The sequence below is a fragment of the Solenopsis invicta genome, unplaced genomic scaffold (genome assembly GCF_016802725.1).
Source record: "Solenopsis invicta isolate M01_SB unplaced genomic scaffold, UNIL_Sinv_3.0 scaffold_131, whole genome shotgun sequence".
Taxonomy (NCBI): Eukaryota; Metazoa; Arthropoda; class Insecta; order Hymenoptera; family Formicidae; genus Solenopsis; species Solenopsis invicta.
Window position 1 is genome coordinate 95038 of NW_024105247.1, and position 13519 is coordinate 108556.

Genomic DNA, 13519 nt, shown 5'->3' on the forward strand with positions numbered 1-13519 from the left:
ATTATATTATTGGAAGTAAATGCCTTTTGACAGAAGACCACAGTGGTTTCTTCGAATCGTTGGCTTCAGACGGTTTTGTAGGGGGTCAGAGTAGCTTTTGTTGGGCACAATTTGCTTCTTGAATTAAGATATTCATGCAAATACACTAAACTCAGAGATAACAATGAATAATGGTTACATAATCCTTTAATTTTTTGTAATGTCTAAATACTTTAAGTTATTTTTACAATTTTTATTTAACTCTCCCTGTTCGGGCGCCATGTAACGCTGGTACTTTCTCGGTGTCGGTTACGGGATTTTGGGTTCAGGACAGGATGCTCGGATGTGCTCGCCGGGTGTCCGGGTTCGTATTCAATGATAACGCCGTGGTTTGGTAGTGAAAACGAAAGAGGTTAAATATATTTGGCTATGCTTTAGTACAAAAATGACATGATACAGATCCGATATTGTTATCGGGTAATACTGAACTACTCGAATAGTATTGCGGCACTTAATTGCGCGGTCGTCGGCCCGCGTGAATTTAAGAGAACAGTCGCAACGTATTTGCGCGGTACTTAATATCTAAACGGAAAGGATTTTAGAAAACTAGGAAACGGACTTAACAATCTGGAAACGGACGGACGGTGACTAGGCGCTTTGCGCTCCTAAGTAGCAAGCGGGGTTGCTCGGTTCGACAACATATATCTATATACATAGTTCGCGGCGGAACGTGCGATATCGGAACGGATTCGCGGTTATCGCAATGTAACGACTCGGATGAGTCGTGTGATTTACGGACGGCTTCGGTTTACGCTCTATGCGTACGGTATCCGTTTGTTAGAGTGGCCGCGCGGCGGTCCACTCTAATGCCGTGCTCGGGGCCCGATTGGCCCGTGCGGTTGACCGGTTACGGTCTCGGTACTCGACGCCCTCGCGCTGTGCGCGGGCTGTCGACGGAGGCGGCCGGTTCGGCCTCATCTCGCGGGGTTAGCCCGGGAGGTACGGTGGCGGACACTGGATCGGTGTCAGCGCGGACGGTCCCCGAGAATTCCCGGGGACACTCGGAACGGTCTGGTCGGAGTGGCCGGACGACGAGAATGCCCGTCGTCCAGCCGAACGGAAACGGAATTGCCGTGCGGGTATAATACCCGCCGCACGGCGCAACGGATTCGGATCGGATTTAGCCGGACGTACGGGAATGCCCGTTGTCCGGCCGGACGGTCCGGATTGGCCGCGTGACGAGGATGCCCGTCACACGGCTTTCGGATTGGATGGCCTGCGCGACGAGAATGCCCGTCGCGCGGCTGAGCGGATCGGATTGGCCGAGCATACCCGGCCTCGGGGACGACGGTTTTACCCGTCGCGGGAAGGTTGGAACGAGAATGCCCGTTCCCGAGGAGGTGCTCGAGAATCCCCGAGCTAGGAGGCGCCGAGTATGCCCAGCGCTGGAAAGGATCCGATGAGATCGGATGTTCGGACGGATCTCTCTTACGCTGCCCGCTGCCGGCTTATATATCGTTCCGCGCGGCTGAACGGACCAATCAGCGCGCGCGGACGGGCCGGCTAGAGTGGGAGCGCTTTCGGAACGCGGCGCGTAGCGCGTCGGTCGCGCGCGGTAGCATGCGGTGATCTTACGTAAGCCGATGCACGCGCGTGGGTCTTACGTAAGATACACGTGCTCGGCTGCGGTGCGTTCGACGGTTGGTCGGTCCGGAGTGGCGGCACGGTGGAGGGGCGTATTGTTACAACTCTCTATTTTTTATAACTCATTACTTCTTGACATAAAACAAAATTATTAATAAGATGATTATTAAAATGCAAATCAATTCGCTTACCCCACTATCACACCATATATATTAAGTTCTGTTATAACATCTAATAGATTAATGCTGTCTTCTAATGGCAACTCTTCAATAGCACACACCAAACAGTTTCTTTGTAAAAGAGGATAAATGCGATTCATGAGAATGACACACACCGTTCTCTCTTGCGATTACTTCATCGTATTCAACCACGTTCTTATATTCTCATTATACGTGTTATTCCCTCCTTCTTCTCTTTGTGGTTTAAAAACAAACTTGTTTGGTTTATTTATACCTATTTTTACTGCTTTTTCTCCATCATTATTCTGTTATTAAAACAAATACATTATTTAGATTATAAAATGCTAAAAGTTTCAATTTATATAGTTGTCAATCAATTAAACGTTCTTATGAAATGACGAGTAGATTACTTACAAAATTTTACGTATATACACCAGTAAAGATTTCTTACACTTTAGAAACAGATACATCATCTTTTAGAAACTTTTTCAATACACTAGGCTGAGCTAAAGATTGTTGTACCTAAAAATATAATTTTTAAAATCAAAATATTAAAACAATTTTAATTATAAAGCATACATATCATTAAATCTATTCCAGTTATAACAAATGAGAAAAATATTAAATTCTCTTATTTTCTATATAATTTACTATTTACTCCAATATCTTGTATAATTTTTATATAAATAACATTTGATTCAGTACATGTTATTTTTGTTTATACAAATAAAAATTTAAATAATTTCAAACTAGAGAGACATTCGATCGATACATGTAACATACAATTTCTAATAAGAAGGACTATTCGGTCATAGCTAGATCTTAGTGCTTTTATTTATACGTGTGATTTTATATACTTTCTCAGACTCAACCAAACTGCGCGCCGTTATTTTTGGTCATATAACACAGTTATGATCGAATAAGAGTTAATAATATCACTTTTATTAAATTAAAATTAATTTAAGAATACTTGATGCTTACTAGCATCTATATTAACCCTTCCCCCCGAGCCCCTGAAAAAACTGTAAAGAATTTATTGCGAAAAATATCACCTCATCCAGGGTTCGAACCTGGGACCTCCCAAATCTCCGGTACGGGTGTCTTAGCCAACTCGACCACTGAAGCTGTGATGATATTTCTCGCAATAACTGACTGAGTTAGAACCCAGGGCTGAGGTGACATTTTTCGCAATAAATTCTTTACAGTTTTCTCAGGTGGAGAAAGGGTTAATATAGATGCTAGTAAGCATCAAGTATTATTAAATTAATTTTAATTTAATAAAAGTGATATTACTAACTCTTATTCGATCATAACTGTGTTATATGACCAAATGTAACGGCGCGCAGTTTGGTTGAGTCTGAGAAAGTATATAAAATCACACGTATATATAAAAGCACTAAGATCTAGCTATGACCGAATAGGCCTTCTTATTTGAAATTGTATGTTACATGTATCGGCCGAATATCTCTCTAGTTTGAAATCACGCTGCCATCACATGCGTTCTAACTCATAGTCAGTTATTGCGAGAAATATCATCACAGCCTCAGTGGTCGAGTTGGCTAAGACACCCGTACCGGAGATTTGGGAGGTCCCAGGTTCGAACACTGGCTGAAGTAATATTTTTCGCAATAAATTCTTTACAGCTTTTTCAGAGGAGAAAAAGGTTAATATAGATGCTAGTAAGCATAAAGTATTATTAAATTAATTTTAATTTAATAAAAGTGATATTACTAACTCTTATTTGATCATAACTGTGTTATATGATCGAAAGTAAACGGCGCACAGTTTGGTTGAGTCTGAGAAAGTATATAAAATCACACGTATATATAAAAAGACTAAGATCTAGCTATGAGCGAATAGACCTTCTTACTTGAAAAAATTTAAATAATTTATATATTTTCTTAGTACCTGCTAAATGATACTGTACTGATGGACATTATATTGCACACGAACTTTCTATTAGCAATCTAATGTCGCACTCCTTTCCTGTAGGATAAGCTTCAAGTTCGTAACCAGAACAGTAGTAAACTACAGTTACTACCATATTTGAACTAATACAATTGAAGTGATTCAGATATTTCAATTATTTGATAATTCTAATATTCTGTATTCTTTATTTAATATTTATTTCTATATTATTTTCAAAGATTAAAAAAAAAGCTTTTCTTTTGAAATATTTTCAAAACAGTATAAACGTTCGTATAATTTATAATGTTATATAATATATAAATTTATATTCATATAATTCATATATTCTAATTAAGATTGTGCAGCTTACACAATTAATTCTTTATTTGGACTCAATTTTACTCCTTCTGATGCTAAACTAGTTAAACTTCTTCTAATAATCTTAACTTTTAGACATAATTGACAAATTTGAAACTCATGAAACTTTTAATCACTTATATTATAAGTCACATCTTCAACAATAAATAATATGGTAACACTGAAGGAGGAGGTCCAACGTACCGATTTAGTTGAAATTTTAGTATTTTGTTTAGTTTCATACGTACAGTACGAATCTAAAAGAAAAAATTGTCGCTCTCAAGCGGGAAAAAAGTTATGAAGTGTAAAGGACCAACATTTGTGAGGTTAGGAAGTCTGTCACTGACGGCATAGAGGGACCAAGAGGGACATTGAGAACGTGTAAGTTTGGGGTGTGTGAAGTTGGTACTCCTATGGTACACAATCATAGTTCCGTTCAGAGTTTTAGATTATTTACAACAAAAGAAGGAGTTCTTGATAGTTTTTACAAATAGTTTCTGTTATTTAAAAAAAAAAAAATGAATTTTGAAAAATGGCGGTGCTAACTTCACACCCAAAAGTAGCACCGCATAGTTCTGAATAATTAATTTGATGCTTTTTAAGGAGTACTAGAGTTTTCTGTATAAAAAGACTTTTTCGGTTAAGAGAAAAAAAATAAAAAAAATAAAAAATGCATATCAGGTCCGAATAGTTCTGAATAGCGTATATGATTTCTTTTGATGAGTTTTAGAGTTCTCGATACATTTTAGAAACAGATCTGCCCAAAAAAAAATCGTAATTGAATTCTCAAAAGTGGTATAAAAAAAATGATAGAAACTTTAAAAGTATCAGTTTTACATAATTTTCTCATTAAGATTTTTGATAGATCTCCGCGATGCCTATTCAGAACTCTTAACAGAACTCCCAGAACTCTTAAAAAATTGTTTCACGATGTCGACCTTGTATTTTTAAGTTTGGAAAAATTTTTTAAGAGTTCTAATAGTTTTGTTTAGAGTTTTGGGGAGTTCCCAATAAGTTCTATCAAAAATCCTAATGACAAAAGTCTGTAGGATTGAAAACGAAAATGTTACAGACGATTGTATGTGACGATTTTATACTTTTTGAGTGCACAATTTTTTTAAGAGTTTTGGTAGTTCTGTTCAGAGTTCTGGGTAGTCCTCGATGAGTTCTATCAAAAATCCTAATGACAAAAATCTGTAGAATTGAAAAGGAAAATGTTACGGACGATCGCAAGTGTGTCGACTTTATATTTTTTGAGTGCGAAAAATTTTTTCTGAGAATTCTGATGAAAGTTTTGGATAGCCTCTGTAGACTTCTATCAAAAATTTTACTAAGAAAAACATAAAACTGATATTTTTGAAGTTTCGACTCTTTAGTTGATACTAACTTTGAGAATTCAACACAGACATTTTTTACGTTATCGGGTAAAACTATTTCTAAGCAGATTTTTGTAATTAAGATTTTTGATAGAGCTTATTGGGAACTACCCAGAACTCTGAACAGAACTACCAGAACTCTAAAAAGAAATTTTGCACTCAAAAAGTATAAAAGTCGTCACCTGCAATCGTCTGTAACATTTTCATTTTTAATCCTACAGATTTTTGTCATTAGGATTTTTAATAGAACTTATCGGGAACTACCCAGAATTCTAAACAGAACTACCAGAATTATTAAAAAAAATTTCACACTCAAAAAGTATAAAGTCGTCACCTACAATTGTGTGTAATATTTTCGTTTTCAATCCTACAGATTTTTGTCATTAAGATTTTTAATAGAACTTATTAGGAACTACACGGAACTCTAAACAGAACTATCAGAACTCTTAAAAAATTTTTCGACTCGGAAATTATATAATTGGCACACCTGCGATCGTTCGTAACATATTTGTTTTCAATCCTACAGATTTTTGTCATTAGGATTTTTGATAGAACTCAACGAGGACTACCCAGAACTCTTAACAGAACTACCAGAACTCTTAAAAAATTTTTCCAATCTTCAAAAATACACGATCGACATCGTAAAAAAATTTTTGAAGAGTTCTAAGAGTTCTGTTGAGAGTTCTGAATAGGCGACTTGGAGTTCAATTAAAAATCTTAATGAGAAAATTATGTAAAATACTTTTGGAGTTTCTATCATTTTTTTGATACCACTTTCGAAAATTCAATTGCGATTTTTTTTTACTTTTTTGAGCAGATTTGTTTCTAAAATGTATCGAAAACTTTAGAACTAATCGAAAGGAATCGTATACGCTATTCAGCACTATTCGGACTTGATATGCATTTTTTTTTCTCTTAATCGAAAAAGTTTTTTTATACAGAGAACTATAGTACTCCTTCAAAAGCATCAAATTAATTATTCAGAACTATGCGGTGCTACTTTTGGGTGTGAAGTTAGCACTCCCATTTTTCAAAATTCATTTTTTTTTTGTTATAATAGCAGAACTATTTGTAAAATCTATCAAGAACTCTTCCTTTTGTTGTAGAAGAAAAATCTAGAACTCTGAACGGAACTATGATTGTGTACAGTGCGTTGCATTGATGCCTGGGGTACCGATTTTAAGGACCACGTTTCATTCTTAGTTATTTTTACGTTTATGACCAAATGCTGCCGTCAACGGTTACCGCAGCATTTAGTCATGAACATAAAAATAATCAAGAAAAAATCGTTGTTTCTAAAATCGGTACCTCAGGCTTCAATGCAACGTATTGTACCATAGGGATGTCAACTTCACACACCTGTAAGTTTGTGACTTTCCACTCGGAGCGATCCCGCCTCCCTTTCCGCAGCCACGAAAACAAAACATGGTCTACAGACGTACTGTTCATCTTGTGTTTTTAATTCTCAACTTCAAAAACACAAAAATGTTAAATTGAAGCAGGCAACAGATGGCCGCTTCACAACAAAATAAATTTTTATTTTAATTTACATGATACAGGGGACTGTTCACGCGGAGCGAGGTCCACCCCTATCCCACTTTTTTCACACCCGCCCACCCCTCCCCCACCGCCGCGCTGTGCAAGTGGAAAAAGTGGAATGGTTGTGGACCTCTCTCCGCGTAAAAAGTCCCCTGTATCATGTAAATTAAAATAAAAATTGTTTTTGCTGTAAAGCAGACATTTGTTGCCTGCTTCAATTTAACATTTTTGTGTTTTTGAAGTTGAGAATTAAAAACACAAGATGAACAGTACGTCTGTAGACCACGTTTCGTTTCCGTGGTGGCGGGAGGGGGGGCTCGCTCCGAGTGGAAAGTCACAAACTTACACGTTCTCAATGTCCCTCTTGGTCCCTCTACGCCATCACTAACAAATTTCCTAACCTCACAAATGTTGGTCTTTTACACTTCATAACTTTTTTCCTGCTTGAGAGCGACAATTTTTTCTTTTAGATTCCTACTGTACGTATGAAACTAAACAAAATACTAAATTTCAGCTAAATTGGTGAGTAGGACCGTCTCCTTCAGTATTACCCAGAAAATATATAATTTTTTTTTAAATTATAATGAACAATTAATTTACTTGTTTGCACGTCTCCTTCCTATGAAAGCCTCTCTTAGAAGCCAGTACACATACTACGCTCTGTATGTGTACAGAGATGAAAATGTATAGATTAGATCTCGAAAAGTACGTCAACCGCAACGAAGGGAGCGCCGAGCTCGCGTACATACGCGAATTAAAAATTTTTTTTCTATCCTAACGGCTTTCGCGCGACTGATTCGTCACACTGTATTAATGATAATTTACACAAATGCAATGAAAACGAAACGCGAATACCGAATTGTAGAAACGAATAAACAATAGATACAAATTGACTCAACGTCCGCTGCTGGTCGCTTTCTCTAGCTCCGTCTCATGGTCTTGGCCACAGCTCTCGAATGTTCGAGTCAATTCAAGATCCTTCTCATGATGATTCGTCTTGATTCATACTTGGCACGAACACGCGATATTCCGCTTCCGACACTCCTACTCACGTTCGTCAAAAACTCGAGATATGAGATACGGAGCAAGGGAGAAGAGGCAATTAAACGCGCGACGCAACTTCGTACCATCTCGACCGACCGACCATTGCCGTCTGAGAGACATGGAGGATCCAAAATCCTCCTCACGACTATTTGTCTTAATTCATACCTCACACAAACGCGCGATCCTTTATTTTCGGAATTCTCAAAACCCTTCTGGTGCTTACGCACGTCAGAAACTCAGGATACCATGCAACGGAAAGATGCAAAACACGATTAAACGCAACACGACTTCGCACCACGCATCCGAGACGACGGATGCCGCATGCCCGACACTTCACGATATTTTCGAAACAACCGCTCGCGTTGTTTCAAAAACTCATACGAGACGATGAGGATACGAGTTGAAATGCGCTGCGACGCGCCATAAACTTCCGCTGTCCTCCCTAATCGATTACTGCTACTGCGTATCGGCGACGGTAGCGGCGCGCATGCGCGTGGACGTGGCCACGCGCCAGTCACACTAGCTGCTACGCAGTACGCAGTGCCAACAGTCGGTCGGTTAGGGAGATTCGCGCGGCGACTGCCGAAGAGAGAAGTTCCACTGGTTCTTTCGCTTCTGTAGCAGTGTAGCTGATTTGAATTGCTTCTTATTTGGACTTACAAGGAAACACAGGGAAGTGTCCGCCTCATGTTAAAACGAGTTTTTAATATGTTGTAGTACAGATAAAAATAAGGAACACGTATTTTTTTATACGTGCCCATACGCACTTTAAGGAGGTGAAACACCCCTTTGAAGAAAATCGGTTTTTTTCTTTTGAAGCGTATGCCGTCGAAACTATAAGAGATAGAAAAAAATGTTTTATATAAAAGTTGAATGGCTTGAAGAGTAATTTATAACAGCGAAAAAAAAATTTTTTTTTTAATTCTTTTTAATACTTTCCCCCACCACTTACCTATTTTCTTTCAAAATTTTTATTTTTTTTTATAAGCAAAATAAAGCTTATTTTATTACGAATTCAACGATATATGATAAAGTTACGATACATCATTCCCATTTTCCAAAAATAATTAAAAACCTCTCTATACGCACGGTACGCGCACTCGTCCGCGCGTTCGTGCGCTACGGAAGTGACTCCCTCCGATTTCGACGTGCCTTTAATATGTTGTACAGATTAAAATAAGGGACACGTATTTTTTACACGTTAATACACTTTTAAGGGTGGAACACTCTTTTGAAGAAAATCGGGTTTTTTCTTTCGAAGCGTGTATCGTCGAAGCTATAAGAGATAAAGAAAAATGTTCTCAATGAAAGTTGAATGCATGTTTTTCTCGCATAAGATGACAAAAACATTTCGAGGACAGTCTGCGTCTAACATGAAAACGCAGACATTGAGAAAAACATTTACTACACAATAAAATGACACTACACTAAAGAATAACAACAATTACGGTGTTATAAGACATTAATTTCTTGTTTAGTAAATAATATGTAATTAATATAAGTTAAACATTTATTTACTGGTCTACATGATTCGACTAGAATATTTGTTCTTTTCAACATTTTATAAATAAGGAGACTTGGATTACAAAAAATTATTGCTCACACATTCCATACCTTTACTATCTAACGCCAGCTCATCAACTAACAACAAGAGAACTAACATAAAACTAATTAAAAAGTTAGTTAGAAATATCATCTTTTATACTGCATTTATACAATTCAATTAATGTGTTTATTAAATTCGATTAGTGTAGAAATGTGCATAACTACGCTACTGGAGCGTGCACTTTGGGTCATTTCCTTACATACGTAACTCTTGAATCTATACATGTCAATACTGCCGAGACGTAAACATTCTATTTCAAGATAAGAAATAACCCTAAGTGCACGCACCAGTAGCGTGGTTATGCATATTTCTACACTAATGGAATTTAATAAACACTTTAATTGAATTATATAAATGCAGTATAAAAGACGAAGTTTCTAACTAATTTTTTAATTAATTTTATGTTAGTTCTTCTGTTGTTAGTTGATGAACTGTCGTTAAATAGTGAAGGTATGGAATGTGTGAGTAATATTTTTTTGTAATCCAAGTCTCCTTATCTGTAAAATGTTGAAGAGAACAAACATTCTAGTCAAATTATGTAGATCAGTAAATAAATGATTAACTTATATTAATTACATATTATTTTCTAAACAGGAAATTAATGTCTTATAACACCGTAATTGTTGTTATTCTTTAGTGTAGTGTCGTTTTAATTTGTAGTAACCAAAAGAAATATAATCGCAAAGAAATTAAATGTCAAGGTAAAGATAAGAAGATATGAAGAATGTTCGAAGTAAGGTTAGTACATAATGTAAACATATATCGTTAGAACAGTGGTATAAAATGCTGTCGCTTTGTGAGCGTCAGTTTAGTATACTTGATGATTTTGTTGTGCATTAATCGCTACGAATACGAAGTATAATAATATTTTTAATATTTTTAATTTTTAAAGTTAAATAATTATTTTATTTATTTAAATAACATCTATTACTTTTACAAAACTTACTTTGTCATTAATTGGGATATTCACCTTATTCTTATTTGATATATTTTTATTACAGCTTTGCAGAGAAATATCTTGTGGAACTCTTTAATCTAACAGAATTTTTTTTTCTGACAAAGGAAAACAATTTCAAAGTATGTACAATATATACGATGTTTTATTACTTTAAGAGTGTAAATTAACTATATGATCTTTAATATAAACAATATAATGTAAATATAAACAAGAAAATAGAGTGCGTAACTACCTTTTAAATGTAATTATTAGTTTCACTTTAAACACATATATGTTTATCATTTTTAGGTAAAATGCAGTTTAATCCAAGAAACGTAATAATGCTACTAATGAGTGCTTCATTTTTAAATATGTCTTTAACTCCTACTACCGAAAAAGAAATGGAAGTACAACGGAAAATAGAAAATTTGTTACAAAATATTTATGAAAATGAATTAGAAGTAGAAGAAGAAGAGTCTCTGGATTTTGAAAATTTATTTGACATTTCGGAAACAAACTTAATAACAGACGAAGAATGAAATGAAGCAGATCAACCTACGTACGATGTAAAGGAAATGACATGTGAAAATTACATGATTCCAATAGAATACAAAAGAAGAGCTGTTGAATTTTGGAGACCTGATGGTTCAGTTAGGCCAAAATCGTTTGACAGTGTAAAACATAAATTTCGAAAACTTACATCACCGCGCGAATTACGACGATGGCAGGAACAAGTGAACAGAGGTGGTACTAGATTGGAGAAGCTGAAAGAAATTTCATCGTATACGTTAAATAAATTCGAGAAAGCAGTACAGAACGGCATTATTATTCATGACATTGATATTGCTCGATGGGGGCTGAAAGCACAACAAGAGATTAACTGTCCAGGATTTAGAGCATCACATTATTGGGTAAATCAATTTAAGATAGCACATCGTATTGTATCTCGAAAAGTTACAAAATTTATAACGAAGAAAACTCTACAATCAAAAGATAATCTAGAGGCAGAAGGTAATAGATTTATCGAAAACGTTAAATATTATATTACGCGTTACGGATTCGAAAATATTTACAATTCGGACCAAAGCGGATTCCAATTAGAATTGCATGCCGGTCGTTCATTGGCAGTTGAAGGTACAAAAAAAGTTGAACGCGTAGTACAATCGGTGTCTGCAACAACGCATAGTTATACAATTCAGCCAATAATTTCAGGCGATGGTAGATTATTATCTCCTCTTTTTATAGTTTTAAAAGAACCAACCGGAACATTTGGTCCTAGAGTACAGGAAACAATGTTTAGAGAGAACAATATTTTTGTTTTGGCTTCTAAATCTGGCAAATTAACATCACATCATTTTGAGATATGGTTAAGAGAAGTTTATTTTTCCAATGTTGGTCCAAAGTCGGTTTTATTATTGGATTCGTGGACTGGCCATTGTCCCGATGTAATTGCAAGAAATAGAATTAGCAAAACAAAATGCTGAGGATATTGTTTTTCTAACAATACCAGCGGGAACAACAGGTCAGAGACAACCATTAGACGTATATGGTTTCCGCTTATGGAAGAACTTTGTAAAACATTTTTCGGATGTTGTCATGCTTCTGGATTTAGAAGTTTAAACTACATTCACGAGATTCTATTTTAAAATTGCAATCACTAACACATTTCCAATTTTTATCACCAAGGTTTAGGAATTTGTTTAAATACGCATGGTATAAAAGTGGATATATAGATATAAGGCCAGATGAATTTGAGACACCAGTAGACTTTTGTTTCAAAACACATTCAAAAAGAACATGTGATATTTGCGGCGGGATTGCTGTAATAACTTGCGCGTGGTGTAAAAAGAGTCTGTGTTTGAAACATTTTTTTCATGATCATCATCTTTGTTATAATTATGAACCCTAAATTGTATAAATTGTATGAACACTAAATTGTATCTTTATTTATTTAATTTTATTACATTAATGTATTATTACAAAATTTATCTTACAACTAATAAACTACATCTTATAATTAATAAAGAGATTTAATATGTTTATTTTGATTTAATAGAATTTGTGTAAATGTTAAATCTTTTTTACCTTTCTTCTTATTTTCCTTATCCTTTGATATTTTTATTTTTAATTAGCTACTCTAGCGCCATAAAGGACACCTTCCTCTTCACAAGATAAAATTTTTATTTTTTTATTTCTCTTAATCTTTTTTCTTTCAAAGGTTTTTGACGATTTTCACGAGCTCGTTGACTTTCCCTCTCCCGCATCTCTCGTATCGCTTGAATTATGGTTCCTCTTCCGCCACCGTGCCGTCTGACTTCATCAGTAAGTTGATGAATTCTTGAAGAATTTGTTTCATTGATAAGCGGTCGTACCTTATTCACCGGGACACTTGCTTTACAAGTGTCGCATTTTGAAGGAGGCCACTATAGTAGATAACAAAATAAAAACAATAATAATAAAAAATACATATAATTAATGTTATTCATGTAAATAATAAAAGAACTTACTGGAAAATTAGGTCGATGAAGCGTATCACATTTTGAACATGGTATCATCTTGCACAATTTAATAAAATAATAAAGTATTCCCCTTAATTATATAATGCAATAGAAATTTACGTTACTTTGAATTATTTATACTTTAGAGTTTAATCTTCCACGTTTTGACACTATTGATATGTCTCGGCCAGGGGCGTCTCTAGCTTAACTGCCGCCGGGGTGCGAGGACTCATATGCCGCCTCCTCCTCTAGTTTGCGGGTTTAATGATTAGAGACTTAAGGATGATGAATGATTTGAGTGAAATAAAGCTAAAAAGAGAAAATTATTCTAAATAACATTTTTATTTATTAAAATATCAATTATAATATTGAAAATAATTTTTTAACAGCTAAAATCAACTTTTTTTGATTTTCTTATCGCAAATTCTTTTACAATATCATTTATGTCTATG

At 35.5% G+C, this 13519-nt stretch overlaps 1 protein-coding gene across 2 annotated transcripts; it reads left to right on the forward strand.

Moving 5' to 3' along the window:
* The first annotated feature begins 10055 nt into the window (after positions 1 to 10055).
* LOC105205382 lies at positions 10056 to 12504 on the forward strand. 2 transcript variants are annotated; one of them, XM_026141724.2, is made up of 4 exons: positions 10056 to 10093; positions 10293 to 10370; positions 10634 to 10709; positions 10879 to 12504. In XM_026141724.2, exon 4 carries the CDS (start codon positions 11145 to 11147, stop codon positions 12051 to 12053), a length of 909 nt encoding a protein of 302 aa, XP_025997509.2. In that variant the 5' UTR covers positions 10056 to 10093; positions 10293 to 10370; positions 10634 to 10709; positions 10879 to 11144; the 3' UTR covers positions 12054 to 12504. The 2 variants fall into 2 exon arrangements, with proteins under 2 accessions (XP_025997509.2, XP_025997510.2); XM_026141725.2 differs by lacking the exons at positions 10056 to 10093; positions 10293 to 10370 and adding an exon at positions 10449 to 10488.
* Positions 12505 to 13519: the final 1015 nt, after the last annotated feature.

Bases quoted from the DNA above. Each gene is read 5' to 3' on its own strand.
- LOC105205382 (XM_026141724.2), top strand. From the start codon at position 11,145: ATGACATGTGAAAATTACATGATTCCAATAGAATACAAAAGAAGAGCT.